We start from the raw sequence: 17,829 nt of genomic DNA, 5'->3' as shown, positions 1-17,829 counted from the left end.
ATTATTGTTAATATTATTATTACTATTATTATTGTTAATATTATTATTAATATTATTATTGTTAATATTATTATTACTATTATTATTGTTAATATTATTATTAATATTATTATAAATATTATTATAAATATTATTATTAATATTAGTATAAATATTATTATTAATATTAGTATAAATATTATTATTATTATAAATATTATTATAAATATTATTATAAATATTATTATTAATATTATTATTAATATTATTATAAATATTATTATTAATATTATTATAAATATTATTATTAATATTATTATAAATATTATTATAAATATTATTATAAATATTATTATAAATATTATTATAAATATTATTATAAATATTATTATTAATATTATTATAAATATTATTATTAATATTATTATAAATATTATTATTAATGTTATTATAAATATTATTATTAATATTATTATAAATATTATTATTAATATTATTATAATGAATAGTTTCCAGTGTCGGATTCTTCAAAATTTGATACTGCAAATGTAACCAAAAAATTAATTATGATGATGTATATATGTGATAAGTTAATGTCACTTCACAAACAACTTATTTTTACTTATTGAAATTCATAAAAACAATCTTTAAGAATTGAATAATAATTTCAATTAATGAAGTGCCTTCTAACTTCAATTAATGAATCAACCTCTAAGACCTAAGTTCAAAGCATATTTAAATATATATACCAGTTTAGGCTAAACTCACTAAAAAATTTAATTATATCTATTTATTAAGAATTGAGAAAATATAAAATATAAAATATTTTATTGATGTTTTACAATAAACTTTTGACACTTAAAAAAAATTAAAAAACTCTATTATTTTGATGAGATTTTAGAATAAATATTTAGAATTTAACGAAGGTTTTAAAATAAACCTTTGGAAATTAACGAAGGTTAAAAAAATCTTTGTTATTTTATGGAGGTTTTAAAATAAACCTTTGTAAATTAACAAAGGTTAAAAAAACCTTCGTTATTTTGTGGAGGTTTTAAAATAAACCTTTGGAAATTAACGAAGGTTAAAAAAACCTTCGTTATTTTGCGGAGGTTTTAAAATAAACCTTTGGAAATTAATAAAGGTTAAAAAAACCTCTGTTATTTTACTGAGGTTTTAGAATAAACCTTTGGAATTTAGCTAAGGTTAAAAAACCTCCGTTATTTTGTTGAAGTTTTAGAAAAAACCTCCATTAATTAAATCAATTCCTAAGGTTATATTAACCTCCACTAAATAACCTCTATTAAAACCTTTTTTTCTTGTAGTGTTATCAAAATTAAATAATCTATCAACATTAAATCAGAAATACTCAATTAAAAAAATAAGTAAATGTACAATTAAATTTTAAAAAGAAGAAGTTAAAATTAGGCATTCAAAAAATTATGGTTTGATTTAAATGGTTTTCATGAGTTTGTTGAGATGTTTGGCACTTAAGAAATGATAAAAATCATGTGGGAACTGTTTAATTGTCTTCTTTCTTGTCACTGTTTTATGCTGTCTTGTTGCTTTCTTATGTTTGGTCACTTTTCATGCTTGCATTCTTCAAACCCCTTCATCTCTTTCTAAATTTATACATAAATTCAAATCTATTTTTAATATATAATCAAATTTTTAGTTTTTCAAACAAAACATGTACAAATTAGTCCAAAAAAACACAATGTTACTCCTTTCGTCTCCACTTGTTTAGAATCATTGTTCAAATAATAATTAATAGAGGATACATCAATAACTTTCACATCTAATATATAATTAATAAATAGCTGTTTTAATATTCTAGTCTAAAATAAAATACATGCATCCCTGTTTTAATAAAAGCTAGTTATTGAGTTGTTAGGTTTATGGTTTTTATTATATAACTTTTTTAAGTTTTAGTGCTTTAAAAACCAAAATATATTTATTATTATTATTATTATTGATTTATTTATAAACTCAATTCTTCTAATACTAACAGGAAAAATTATCTTTTTTTATATAAAAAGTTTTCATGTTAGGCATCATTATGCTACTTGACATCTCAGTTAGGTTGTCACCTCAAGTAACAACAATCATTTGTCATTACATGAAAAAAATATTATTAAAAAAAAAGAAAAAATAAATACAAAAATATGAGGGAAATAGACCAAAACCCATGTGTTAACAAAAACGTAGACTATACTTATTAATAAAGAATTCTAAGAACAGACTAAATGTAAACCTATTATACCAATAAAAGGATTCTCTATGAATAAATCCTAAATTAGCCAACTTATCAGCACATACATTCCCTTCACGAAAAATATGAGTAATCCTTTAGAATTTTTTAACTGAATTTATTATTTTTTAATTTGGATTAATTATACTAAGTAATAATTCAATTTTTTTGTTTTCTATCTTTGATAGGTCAATATCTGGTTTTTGCCATCTTCTAAATAGGACAAATCAAGATTTTTAGTCTATACTACACCATTTATGGGATGAACCAAAACATACATAAATGACCATTTTGTCTCCCCAATTCATACAAATGAAAAGTGATTTTAATATTTTACTTGAAGATCTCTTAAAGAAATAAAATTACAATTCCTCTCATAAAAAAGACAGAAAGGAAAGAAAATTATTCTTCTAAGTATTATATACTTCTCTGCATTTTCTATTTTCAGTTTTTGTCTATATTGTTAAGTTTATCATTGTTAATTTTTTGTAAAAGTGATTTTATACTAGCAGACAAACAATCACCAAAACTTTTGACAATAAACTTACCATTTTCTTGTATAGAACTAAAACTTAAAATGGAAATAACTATAAAAACTGAACAAATGAATTTTAGTCAACTATTTTGATAGATTTAAAAGTCTCAAGTTGATTAAGAGTTAAGATTAATAGTAGTTAATTGATATTTATCTCTCTTAATCCACCAAAAAGTGTTTTAAGAATAAATACTAGTTTGTTGATATATACTAAAAGAATAATTTAGTAAATAACATAAGTTATTTTAATTCGATAGATTTTTAGGACACAATTGATAAGATTTTTTATAAAGAAATAAGTAGAAATTATTTATTTATTACAATAAAATTATTAAATAAAAACAAATTTTAGAGATAAAAAATACTTAATCACTACTAAATTAGATATTATTTTATAGACAAAAAAAATTATCAATATCTAAAATAGTTTTTATTATTAATAAAATTTATAAATTAATTTCTAGTATCTAATTAGTTATAAAGATTTTAGATACCAATTACTTTATATTTTAGAAATTCTTTTAGATATCAATAATTTTTTAATTTATAAATAAATATTTAATTTAGTTAACATAGTAATTAATTATTTTTGTTTTTAAAATTGATTTTTATTTAATAATTTTTTATAGTAGTGATTATACATTTATGAAGATTTTTACTGACATGAAAAATTGATGATTCACATATAAACATTTCAATTTAAGAAAAAGATACATAGTTTGGTTTCTATTTAATTTTATTTTTTATTATATAGTTTAAATCATACATAAAAGAAAATCAAACTCATTACTACTTGAAGTCACTGCTGCTACTGATACACAATAGAAGAAACAATGTAATAAGTTGTTGAATCATCCTCTAAACCCAAATTGGTTAATTAGTTATCATTCATTGATTGTGAGTTATTTCTTTGAGTGAATTTCACTCTTGCAACCACAACCTCCTCAAACAATTAATGATAACTAATTAATTTGAATGAACCTTTCAATTATACTTCTCAAAGTGGTTCAATTAAAGGTTTTGTCATGGGTTACATCCAAAGTCACAATCTGCATATTTTTCTTTTTTTATTGGTGCATAAATCTGTTGTTTTGTATAAGGATGATCTCATGATATATTCATTTAAGTTGTATGATTGTTTGTCCCATATGTCTTCCTCTGAGTTAGTTAGGAGAATTCTAGGCAGACATAGGAGTAAGTCTAGTGAAGGAGGTTATGAAGAGTTGGATCACTCCTAAAATGATTCATATTTATTTATTTTTTATTGTCGATAAAAAAAATACTTATAAAAAACACTTTCCACTTCATCAATAAATTACTTTTTGCATGTAACTATACTAAGTTAAACTTTTTTAGTTAAAATGCATTGTTAAACTTGAACAATCAACATATATTAAAATTTGTAGGGTGGAATCATGTAATTTTCTTTAAATATTACATGTACATCTATTTAGAAGTAAGTTTACTACAGTAAATTGTTTATCTGAGTAACTTCATAATCAGAATTTAAAATTAAATATTATTGATTAAATTGTAACAATTCCGTATTTTTGGTTAATGCATATTGAATAATATTAAATTTAGTTTTGACTTTAAATCTTTGGTGATTGTAAACCCCATTACAAGCCTTTATTACTCATATGTGACCTACTTTGTTGGAATGATGCATACTGAGTTAATTTGACAGTACCTACACTTAAAATTTGACAGAAAAAAATTTAGCATATTAGCAAGTAATAATTTTTTTATGGCAATAGTACATAAACACTACTAGAATAATCTTTATTAATATTATGGTTAAAAAAATTACACCCAGAACAAATAAGGAGACAGAGAACTTTTTACAAGCATTGTTCTATTTCTATAAAATCACAGTTAGTTTTACAAATTACCTTTTTGAAAAACTGTCATTGTTAGTTACAGTATATTTCTTTAGATATGTTTTATAACCTATTAACATGGATTCTAGTTCAGACATTTGACACTAATGTCCAAAACATAACACTGTGGGAGAATATATATATATATATAGCACCTTAAACTAGATGTAAATGTATCACTGCATAAAAGACAAATTGAATGATGGAAGAAAGTTGTAGAATTATTGTGAACTATAGCTTTGGGCAGATGTCACCCATAAGATTTGATGGGCTACCCAATCCATGACTCCTATGCAATTCCTTAAGCTAGATTGAACTTTGGGATTGGACCAAAAATATATTCAGGTTTTCTCTTATTTCAACATCAATAATTGATATCATATACAACTTTTACCTCTTTTCTTCTGTGTCTTTTTTATATGTACACATTTCAAAAAATTTACCCCTACATCAGAAGAGAAACAAAAGTTATCCAACTTTAGTTCTTAAAAAATATTCCTTTTTCAGAACTGCAAGCAAATGTTTTTGTCTTCACAAACATCCTAGTACACAAACACGTAGTGAAGGTGTATGTCACAAAATTTGAGTTACTCAAACAAAATTTCCAAGGAAATGATGTGTGGTGGTGATCCCATACTACAAGAGTAATTTACTATTTTTTTTTCTTCTAAACCAACTAGAATAACTAATTAATTTCCTCAAGAACAACCTAAAAAGGAACAAAGAAAGTGCACAGCTAGTGTTATCTTGGCCCTGAAAGCCTGACAGCAGAAAGATTGGCATCACTGTTACAATCTGATGGTCCTGAAGAAGTGCCAGCATCACTATTTGAGTAAAACTGAGAACCAGGGACATAACAACTTGGTGGCTTATGAACAGTGCATAGACCCTCTAGCATTTGGACAACTTTGGTCATGGTAGGCCTCAAAGACATGTCTTCTTGTATGCACCACAATGCAACTTTTACAGCAGTTTGAACCCTCTCATCATTTTCATTAGTTTCTAGCTTTGAGTCTAGAATCTCTCTCACCTTCCCTTCTTCCATCATCTTAAAAGCAAAAGAAGGGAAATTGGTTTTCTCTGAAGTTTCCCGAGGATCATAGTTTTTCCTCCCTCCAATGATCTCTAGTAACACCATGCCATAGCTATAAACGTCACTTTTCTCTGATATGGCACAGTTTGTGATCCACTCAGGTGCAAGATACCCTCTAGTGCCTCTAAGTGTTGTGAAAGCATGACTTTGTTCACGTGTCATGAGCTTAGCCAGGCCAAAATCAGAAACCTTGACCAGGAAGTTATCATCTAGAAGCACATTTTCTGGTTTGATGTCACAATGGATGATCTTTGAGTCACAATCTTCATGGAGGTAAGCAAGTCCTTTTGCTGTTCCAAGTGCTATGTTATACCTTGTATCCCAATCCAACACAAATCCCTCTCTGTTCTTGTTGAATATCCATTTCTCCAATGATCCATTGGCCATGTACTCATAAGCAAGAAGTCTATGAGACCCTTCAGCACAGAACCCTTTAAGCCTTACTAAATGGTGGTGATGAATGCTCCCTATAATGCTAACTTCAACCCTGAACTCTTTCTTCCCTTGGCCAATTCCTTCCAACTTCTTCACAGCTAGTTGAGTACCATCTGGTACAGCTCCTTTATAAACTGATCCAAAACCCCCTTCTCCTAGCTTCACTGAGAAGTTACTTGTTGCAGTTTTTAGATCATTGTAGCTGTAACGGATTGGCATGCCGGTTAAACCCTCCAAGAAATTGTCATCTTCTGAATTCTCTTGAGGAGACTCAGGCAAATCTTCTTTTTCCCTGAAACATCTATGTGCCACAAACAGCATAACAGAAATGACAAACAATGTTACTATCACAATGATAACAACAACTATTGCCTGCATAGTGCTGCTTCCACTGTCTCTAGTGTCTCCATCTCTAGATACCACCTTAATGTAGGACACTAAACCAGAGTCTTCGACAGATTTCTCAAAGCTTCCAATCCAGTCCAATAGGAAACAGTTCCCTGAATTGCTGTTGAAGAACATAGCAAGGCATGAGCAATTTGCACTGCAAGAGGTTTTGCAACCAATCAAATCAGTCTTCGAAGAGGGTGGAACAAACCCAAGTGCAAAGTAATTGAGTCGATCATCAGCTTTGAGGAGCTCAATGGTGCCTTTTGAGCTGCAAGGAGAGACAAACCCGGGTTTGCAATTAGGACTAGAGCTAAGAACAGAAGGGCAGGTACACTTTTTTTCACCACTGCATATGTAATACGGATCACAAGGTTCTGGGGTGCTGCAAGAATCTTGTGGTATTCTTGTTGGTGAAGCAACAGTTGCTCCTCCACTTTGGAGATTGAAGAATGTGATGAGGCCGTCACTCCCCAAAACTAAAATCCAAGTGCCATTTGAATCTGATTCTTCAGCAAAATTAAATTGCCACAACAAGGATTTAGTTTGATCATAGAAGCTCCAGGAGCTTGCATTAATGGTAGCTGAAGCCACCACATCACCATTTTTGTAGATGATTTTTTTGCGGCTATCCTCCTTCATAGACCAATAAGGCTGTGGAGTTTGTAGACCAGTGGAGAGAATGGGATTGCCAGATTCAATCTGAAGAACATAGGTCAAGTTGTTAGGACCAGGTTCACTGAAAAGTTTCATTCCCTCAATGAAGTCCTGCATTGGCAACAAGGTATCTGTTGGGTGGCTGAAACTCTGCCAAATCACACTACTATCATTCCCTAGCAAAACCAAGTTTCCAGTGTCTTTCAATTCCATTGAAGAAACTCCTTTGTCTTCTGTACCTGCAGACCACACCACTGCTGCTCCTTTAAGCAAATAGAGGTTGCCCTTCTCATCAAACACAAACTTATCAGAGTTGGAAACAGGAAGACCCCTATTTGCTACCCAAACCATTCTGTTGCTGCCCATGTGGAGTATTGCTAGTAGAAACAATGTGGTGTCATTTGGAGTGGTGACAAAGCCAAATCCATATTCTCCTTCGTATGAAACAAGCAAAATGCCATCCTTGTCAATCCAATTCATTTGAGAACCTTCAATCCGCGGATAGACTTTGCCAACCTTAAGAATACTTGTCAAAACTACTTCAGACGAAAGAAGGACACACAACAAAAGGGTATCCATAACACTGAAGAGAGACCACTGTTTTCCCATGGTTTTCCTCCAACACCCTGCTAATCTTTGGGGAAATTAAATCTCATGAAGGAGAAAAAGAAAAACACGAAACTAGGAATCCATTAACAAGAGAGAAGAGGCTTGAAAGAGCCCATAACAATAACATCCTTACAATCACGAAACAATAAAAGGAACTTTCTCTGCTGATTTTTCTTCTTTGCTGCATAATGGAAGATAAACATGGCACAGAAAAAGTCAAATGTAAAAGTATCTGAATAAAGAGAAAGCAAAAACTTCCTTTGTTCACATTTGACCGACTCAGCCACAGTTCAATTAGCTGAATTCCGTTCTTTATTCATATATTGTGAAATGGAAGAAGAATATTGGAAATTGGATGAATGGAAGCTATGTTTTTGTGGAAGGAAAAAGAAGGTGGAAGATGAGAAGAAAGAGCACTTTGAGGGAAGACCAATAAGAAGAGTGGAAATGGGTGATAACAAGTAGTTGGCATAGCATTTATTTGGTTTAATTGTAACAAATTAAAGAAGAGAAATAGCAGAAGGTGGTAGGGAAGTAGCACGTGAGTTGGAAAGAAATCATAATTAATGCTGAACTGTGAATCAGTTCAAGCAAATTGAGGCAATGAATGGAGAAGTACAATAGTATGAATACAATGATATTTGTCTCTGAGTTATGAGTTTTTGACTGTGGCTATGCATACAGATGATAAATTTTGGGACTTGGAAAAGCTTGTTTCTGTGAATTGGCTCAGGTCAGTTCAATGGAGGGATTTTTGTTTTGCTTTTCTTAACGTGTTATGGGAGCTTGATGAACTAGGAAAGGAAAAGTTGTACGGAGAAAAAAATGGGTGGACCAAATTGATCAACCTTAAATAAGAGATAATACGTGTAAAGGGTGTTGTAGAGTTTTGATTGAGATGATTTTGTTTCTGGGTGTAAATGGTGTCGTAGGGCTTGGTGTCAAAGGGATATTTATTTATTTATTTAATGGACAATTGAAAACTAGTTTCATCTAATTCACATAAATTATTAGAATATTATATATAATCATAACCAATATTAATATTTTAATTATTTATTAATTTTATCAAATATTTTCTCCTACAGTACAAGATTTGTTTTTTTTTCATATTAATAGTAATAATAATATTAATAATAATAATAATAATAATTTTAATATTAATAATAATATTAATATTATTAATAGTAAAAATAAAATTATTATAGTTATTACTATTAATAGTAAAATATTTATATTATTATTAATAATAGTAATAAATATTATCACTATTATTAATAATAATAAATATTATCACTATTAATAATAATAATAATAATATTATTATTATTATTACTATTATTAATAATATTATTATTATTAATAGTAATAATATTTATTGCAAACATACTTTTGAATTTAACTTTCTTTCTTGATATTATTGTTATAATTTTATTCAAAAAAAAAGTTATACTTAAATACATATATGTTTAGTTTTAATAGGAAGGTTTTCATTTATTGAAGTATTTACCAATTAGACTGAAGTATGGTTGAGGTTAATTAATGTGTTAGTCGTTCTAAAAAATGATTTAAGATGTGGTGACTTGGTCTAAGTTTTTGCAAAGATCAATGAATGAGGTGAACTGGATTTATTACACATGAAATTTATTTATGACATGAAAAATAAAATTGATTACTTTAAACATTTTGAACAATGTAACATGGGTAACACAGACTCGCTGACTAATAAAATTGTCCAACCTAAAACATAAATTATAAATTTGTACACAACTACATGTTTGACTGGTTCATTAGGATAAATGTACATTGTTAATAGTAACATGAGAGAAACTCACATTGGTGTCTTCCACTAGGGTTACTTTAGACATACCTCATGCACCGTCCCACCCAGTAAACTCAAAAATGTCAAAAATTTGTTTAGTGATATCACCACTTATTCCTACACATGTCAGCACTTACTATGACTAACTACATTGATATTGATATTGATATTAGAGAACTTTTTCTGGGTGTCTTCTATTGAGGTCACTTTACACTCACCTCATTTATCACCTTACCCAAGAACAACACAAAGCTCAAAATTTATAAAATAACTTCATTGTGCACAAACTTGGTAGCAAGTCACCACTTATTCCTACCTAGGTCACCACTTAGTGTGTTTGTCACTAACTACATTGAAACTAAGATTACAAAACATGACCTTAATGTCCAACACTGAGGTCACTTTACACACACCTCATGTACCACCCCACTCAAGAACAACAGTAAGCTTAGATTTTCAAAAATTTGATGTGTGCAGAAACTTAGTAGCAGGTCACCACTTATTCGTATATAGTCAACACTTGTTGTGAGTAACTACATTCACACTGAGATTAGAGAACTTGACCCTGGTGCACTTTACACACACCTCATGCATCACCTAACTCAAGAATCAAATAAATCTCAAAATTTCTAAACTTACATCACTGTGCAGAAAAATGGTAGCAGGTCACCATTTATTCTTACATAACTGAGATTAGAGAACTTGACCTTGATATCCTCCACTGAGATTACTTTACACACACGTCATGCAGTACTCAATAACAAAACAAAGTTTAAAATTTCTAAAATTACCTAATTGTACAAAAACTTGGTAGTAGGTCGTCACTTATCCCTACATAGGTCACCACTTATGTGACTGTGATTAACTACATTAACAGTGACGTTAGAGAACTTGACCATCGTGTCCTCCTCTGGGAAGACTTTACACACATCTCATGCACCACCTTACACAAGAGCAACACTACACTTAAATTTTAAAATTACTTAATTGTGCACATCTTGGCGCTTCATATACGAAATCAAACCAAACAGTTGATTGCTAAATATTTTAATAAAATAAGAAACATTTTCAGAGTTGAATATTGAAATATATGTAATACATTATTGAAAAGTTAATTTCCCAACCACTTATCATAATGTTGGAATGTGAATGACGAAATAAAAAATGGTTAAAATAGTCAATAAGATCTTCATGTTCTTAAATAAAACTACTAAATTTCAATTAGAGACATGTGTCATGTAAGATCTAGTCTTTTCTGATTTCACGTTAAGCTACAACTCGTGGATACTTATTAAATTTAAGTTCAACCATTTTTTTTAATGTGGTGAAGAAATTATTCATTTAATAATATAATAAAAATTAAAGTTAATATTTTATGTCTATATATCACTCATCAAATATATAATAATAATAATAACATGCTTAGTTTGATTAATTATTATTCTAATATTTTTATTTAATCATTCAATCACATATATAATATATGTTTATGTAATATAAAAATATATATATATATATATATATATATATATATATATATTATAAAAGGTATCAATGGGGGGTCTAGGTTTTTTTAAAATGGGTTGCAATTTTTTTAGTATGATCTTATTTTAGTCTACTTTAAAAAATACAAAAATGAAAAAACACATAAATTTAAATAAAAATAAAAATAAAATATGTATGCTTAAAATTAATTATATTAGTAAAAATAATTTTAGTATTAAATATAAAAATTTGACAAATTATAATACATGTATTTGTTTTAAAGAAGTATATTGTTCTATTTTTATTTTAAATAATTATTATTTATAAAATAGATTAACTCATAATTTTATTTATTGGATAAATCTAAATTTATTTATGTTACAAGATGAGTCAAGTAAAAAAACCTAGTTTAAATTTATATTATAATTTTTATTCAATCTAGTCTATTTTATTATAACCTCTCGACATATACAAAACTCATAACTTTCACACATACAGACTCTCTCTCTTTCTCATACTCTCTACCTTCTTTTTTAATCTTTCTCCCAGTAAACAATTAGATCGCACCTCACAATAGTTGAGGAACCAATGATCAGTTGAGAAAAGGGGTCGTATCAACTTGTTTTTATCATTGAAATTCTATTATGTTTGAATAAAGAAGTTGCTTTGAAGATAAGTATTCTAAGTAAAGGAAGCTAATTTTAACTTTTTAATAGTATCCTAGACTAGAAGATCTGAATGTGAAGGTAATGTGGTCACAAGTTCTACATTGCTCTTGCATAGATATTAATTGATGAAAATCATTTTATTTTATGTTCTTTGAAGGTGTAGAGATGATATTTTGATAGTTTGGTAGTTAAAATGTTTTTGATGTTAAAAATAGTATTGAGTATTGTTGAATTAGGTTATAAATGGTTTTTGGAGTGTTGATTTTGAGTGAATATTTGAAATTAAGTTTGTTAGGCTACTTAAGGTTTTGAATTTTTCGCTCGAGCAAAAGAAATTTTCGTTTAAGCGAAATCGGTATTGCAACCAACTCTACTTTTGGGTCCATTTTCGCTCAAGCGAAGAGATTTTCGCTCAAACTAAATATAATCTCTCTTCTTTTCTTCTTATATCTTTGAATTGAATTGCGTATGAATGTTTTTTTTACAAATGTAAAATAAATATTAGTTTGCATGTTCAATTAGTTTGTGAATGTTTTAAGTGACATGTATTGTATGAGAATGATGAAATTTGTATGAAATTGATGTCATACATTTGGGATAATGTATGAATTAATCATTGTTTGATATGTGTATTAAGTATTGACTCCAATGTTGTAACAAAGATCTTTTAGCTCCACTAAAGGTAGTCTCATAGACTAAAAGATCAGGTGATGAAAAGTTGATGGTAAAATTCATTACACAATGTGACCCGCTGTAGACACATGATATTGGATGTCTTTAACTTATCCTGGTCATTTCTTTCGCTTGTAATATTAGTCTTGGGCATTGCATCATATGTTAGTCTCTGGTAGGGGCTACTTAATACGAGTCTCCTGGAAGACATCAATTGATATTCTACTTGTTGAATATCCTTGATGTATAGATTCATGTATGGTCTATATGATTGTCGTATATTGATATTGAAATGATATTGGACTATTGTGGTTGGTACATGAATTTTGTATGTTTATGTTTGATTGAAAAAAAACTAGATTAATTATGAATTATTAATCTAATGGTTTCCTTTTGTATATATATCTGTATGTTAGAAATTTATTTCAATAGCTTACTCTTGTATGTGTTTGTTTATATTGTGAACTGTGATAATATACTATTTCTATTGGTAGATATTAATGCAGATACAAGAACATCTGAAAGATCTTTCAGATCATAAACACTTTGTGTGATTTCATTTTGTAAATATCTTGTAATTATATAAATTTTATATATGTATAAGTAATATTTTGAAAAAATGTATACCTTGCCTAGACTCAAATTTTTGGATTCACAACCTAATACATAGTAAATAGTGCGGTGTTACAATTTAAAAGTTGTTTTAGTATTAAAGATAATAGAAGATTTTCAAAAGACATTAAGAGTCTTTAATTTTATATTTGTTTAATATTTAAATGTTCTTTTAGATCATTTAAATAAGTGTTTACTATATTAGTTTTAGGGTGATTTTATTTTATATTTAAAATTAATTTTAACTTTTTATAATTTGAAAGCACTTGTTTTCTTATATTTATCTTAACCTTTTCGAAATGAACATTAAACAAACAAACATATGATAAGATGTTTGATGATAAAAATTGTAAATCAAAATAAGTTGTTGTGTAAACAGTTTATGAATTTTTAGTCAACAAGTAAAATCCTTAACTGTTTGGACAAATGAATTAAAAGAAGTTTTTTTTTTTAAATTATAAAAAAAAAAATTTAAATTAAAAAAAATGCTTACCACAAAATCTAACAAAAAGATAGTGTTTAAAATACAAAAAATAGAAAAGAAAAAATTAAACCGTGACAAGATAAACTCAATGGATTGAAGTCATGGTTGAAAAAAAGTAGGTCACAACTTAACAAAGTCTTTTATCAGTGTCTTAGACAATTAAATGCATTAGTTTTTGTTTTCATCAAAATGCATTATTCTATTTTAAAAATATAATAAATCAATCATAATCTATTCAAAATTGATTTTTGTTATTAATTTAAACTTTATATTATCCGATTACTTGTAATATGAAAACGATTAGAATGAATATTTGACAATAGATAGCATTAACTTTTTTTAATATGATAAACGAACTTCTAGTATAGAGTAAAGTATATTATAATATTAAAAAATTTACGTCAACTACAAGTCATTGTCCATGTCGGTATGAAAATTCTCACATGAACAATAACTCATAACTGACGTGGACTTTTTAATATTATAATATACTTAACGTTAAGACGTTTGTCACGGCAAAAATTAATCATTTTTATTGAGATTTCATTTCATAAAAGTCAACTTAAAAGTTAAATTCTAATATATATCACATGTTAGTTTGACGTACCATATCTATTACTTTTTAAAAAAATCAGAAATAATTATTTTAGAGATTATAAATAAATCATTATGTAACCTCACATTAAATATTGAGATTAAGACATTAGGTTTTTAAGCTAGAAAAGTTTCGATGAAATATTCTTTTAAATAACCATGTTATATGATGGTGATTTTCTGTATGGCTAATAATTATTAAAAAAACTAATCAATTATTTTTAACGAATTTCTCATTACATATATATTTTTCAAACCTTGTCTAAGAGGAGGATTGGATCAGCACTATAGGTATTACAATTATGCTATTAATATTTTTTTAGATGTTAATCAGTTTTACATCCATATATTTTAACTAAAAAGAAATTAAAACTATATAATTATTATATTTATAAAAATGTAATTGAAACCTCAATTATTGAAACACATGTGTGGTATCCAAGAGATCTATTTGATGCAACTAAAATATGAAATATGATAATTACACCATTAACATATCAAGACAATAGAAATACAAGTAACTCTAAAAATATTAAACATACAAAATTCAAATAAAGTATAACATGATGATGAAAAAAATGCATTAAATAATGGAAGTGGCAAGAACATGTGTTTGCTCTTGTGGGACACCTAGGGCTAGGAAATAGTATCAAACCCTAACAACACCATTTATTGAAGTGATGATAGTCAGCATAAATCAAAATAAAAAAGTTGTAAATAGGATTTTGATGTTACAAATGAGGATGCATGAAATGGAAAGTTGAAGATTTTGTTAGATTGAGTAGAGGAACAATGAGATGAAGTGTTGAAATTTCTAGAGGAGTCACCATGTGCTAATAAATTAGGTCAATGATTGAGTGAAGGATTTTCTACACATATATGTTTGTATACAAAGTTAAAAATGGTTTTGAAAGTTTTGAAAGTTGTTTTAGCAAAAAAAACTATATTTTCAATACAAAATTTCTAGAAAACAAATATTATTGGATTTTGTTTAATCTCTTAAAACATATCCTTTTAGTACTAAACTATAAATTAATCCTTTGCATGTCTTTAAAAGGTTCTTAGAATAAGAACTCCATTTTATTTTATACTTTTATTGGAGAGGGATAACTTGTCTATTACCTATAGAATGATTATTGTAAAAACTCTAAAAGCTTGTTTTTGCTCGATAAATAACTCACAAAAAAAAATTAAAAAATTAATACATTATAAGATCCCTTGAAAATCAATTTAAAAACTTAAATTAAATTTGATTTAGAGTCTAAAATTTTGAAAAAAAAATAATTAATTTATGTATAACAGTACACTGTAATAAGAAAATTATTAAATAAAAATTAATTTTAAAGATAAAAAATAATCGGTGATTATATTAATTAAATTATATATTATTTTAGAAACTATTTTTTTTATATATATAAAGTTACTTTTATTATTAAAAATTTTAAATTAATACTTAGTTAATTACCAACTTTAATGATTAGAAGCTTGTTAAATAATTAGATAATAATTTAAAAAATAATTTAAATTTTTTATTAATAATAAAAAATAATTTAAATATTAATAATATTTTTATTTTTTAAATTAATATCTAATTTAATTAATATAATGATTATTATTTTTTAATTATTTTTTTAATAATTTAAACTATAGGTTAGAAGTCAAAAGAGATCTAACATCATGATGAGTTTCTTTCATCTTTTAAGTGTATGATTGTTTTTAATATTGGTGTACTGTTTTAAAACTAATCATCAAAGGCGTATTTTAGAAGTCTTGTATCAGAATATTCTGTTAGAAATGTAGGTTCCTTCTTTGTGTTTCTGTTTGCGTACACCACAAAAAAAATATTAAATTAATACTGAAGAAAAAATAAACACAACAAAATATTAAATTAATGATAAACAAAAAATAAATAATGTTTACGTGTAGGACATCAGAGAACATGGTCAGAAATGTTATGATGAGTGACAACTAATCCATGAACAATTCTTTAATGAGAAAGGTGTACTTAGTAGTTTCACATTTTTTTATTAGGGTTTGAGATTCTTAATGGATGAAATTAATAGCTTCAGATTCTTCACGATTTTACTAAACTTGTTTTTCTAGATAGATTTACATAATTTTCTTAATTTTGAGATGTATTTGAAGAGATTTCTCAATAAAAAATTTGAAAAATTAAAATAATATTTTTTATAATTTAAAATTATTTTATATGCAAATTATTTCCAGTTGAACAGCTCTATTATTCATCATATTATTTTCTTCCTGCACTCCTATATTTTTCTTCCTCACCCCTACAATGTCGTGCAAAGACAAAATCGTCCCTATATAAAAACTGCACATTTATTTTTTTTCATTCTGAATTACGAAATCTAGTAAATCTTCGGATTGGTGCTTCCAATAAAATTTTGGATTGGCGCATTCAGTAACCTCTCAAATTGGTGCTTTCGGTAATACATGAATGATAATGTTAGTTCAAAATAAAAAAATGCAGAACATCCATAATTAAAAAAATTATTCCGGATCCGTCAATCCGTAGTTCAAAATATGCATTCTGAATTCAGAAATCCATAATTGAAAAAAATCATTCTGGATCCACCAATCTGTAACAGAAATTAGGCTTCCATATTCAACAATTTGAAAATCAACAATTTATGTAAACTTTGTTTCTTGAACACCCCCTCATCCAGAAAGCAACATGATTCACTTTCGGATTGATGAATCCGTAACACACTTCCAAATCCCGATTTCAAATAAAAGGTGAAGGTCAATTTCGGAATATACAAAATTGTGGGGTGCAGGAAGAAAAATTTAGGGGTGCAGAAGAAACTGCCTTGACAGAAACTATAATTAAGTTCTGCATTATTAATTTTGGTTAGGATGAATTTATGATTTACAATATCAATATGTGAAAGTGTTGAAATTTATAAAGTTATATATAGTCTGTTTTCTTATTTTGCAGAACATTTTTTTTTTGAGATAAAGAGTCATAATGTATATATAATTTTTTATAGTAATATTTTAATTTTTAAAAAATTTATCACATCAGTTATATATTTTTTATTTTATTCTTGTTTCTTTTATATAAAAATTATATACGAATAAAAAAAGTGGTGCGAATCGTAATCATTTAAAGAATAATTGAATTGAATTGGTCCAATTTACATGTCAGAGCCCAAAAGGGGTCCAAAGAAATGAACTTCCTAATAACGATGACACAAACAAAAGACAACTTCTTCCTGCAACCCTACGTTTTTCTTTCTGTACCCCGAAATGTTGTGCAAAGACAAAACCATCCCTATATAAAAATTGTACATTTATTTTTTTGCATTCTAAATTACGAAATCCAGTAAATTTTTGGATTGACGGTTCTAATAAAATTTTAGATTGTTACGTCTGGTAACCTCCCGGATTGATGCTTTTGGTAGTACATGAATGTCAGTGTTAATCCGAAATAAAAAATGCAAAACATTCATAATTAAAAAAATCGTTTTGAATCTGCCAATCTGTAATTTAAAATATGCATTCCAGATTCATAAATCTATAATTGAAAATAATCATTATGAATCCACCAATCCGTAATAGAAATTAGGCTTAAGCAACATGATTCATTTCCGGATTGATGAATCCGTAACACACTCCCAAATCCCAATTTCAAATAAAAGATAAAGG

General features: G+C 27.1%; 1 protein-coding gene across 1 annotated transcript; it reads right to left on the bottom strand.

Annotated features, from left to right (window-relative positions):
• Positions 1 to 5,119: 5,119 nt before the first annotated feature.
• On the bottom strand, positions 5,120 to 8,724 carry LOC137813320 (G-type lectin S-receptor-like serine/threonine-protein kinase SD2-5). The gene has a single exon (XM_068615464.2). The coding sequence runs from the start codon at positions 7,821 to 7,823 to the stop codon at positions 5,385 to 5,387; it is 2,439 nt and encodes an 812-aa protein (XP_068471565.1). The 5' UTR covers positions 7,824 to 8,724; the 3' UTR covers positions 5,120 to 5,384.
• Positions 8,725 to 17,829: the final 9,105 nt, after the last annotated feature.

Source organism: Phaseolus vulgaris, chromosome 1 (genome assembly GCF_051622355.1).
Source record: "Phaseolus vulgaris cultivar YP4 chromosome 1, ASM5162235v1, whole genome shotgun sequence".
Classification (NCBI taxonomy): Eukaryota; Viridiplantae; Streptophyta; class Magnoliopsida; order Fabales; family Fabaceae; genus Phaseolus; species Phaseolus vulgaris.
The sequence above is the reverse complement of the archived record's forward strand: the minus strand, read 5'-3'. Positions and strand labels throughout refer to the sequence as shown.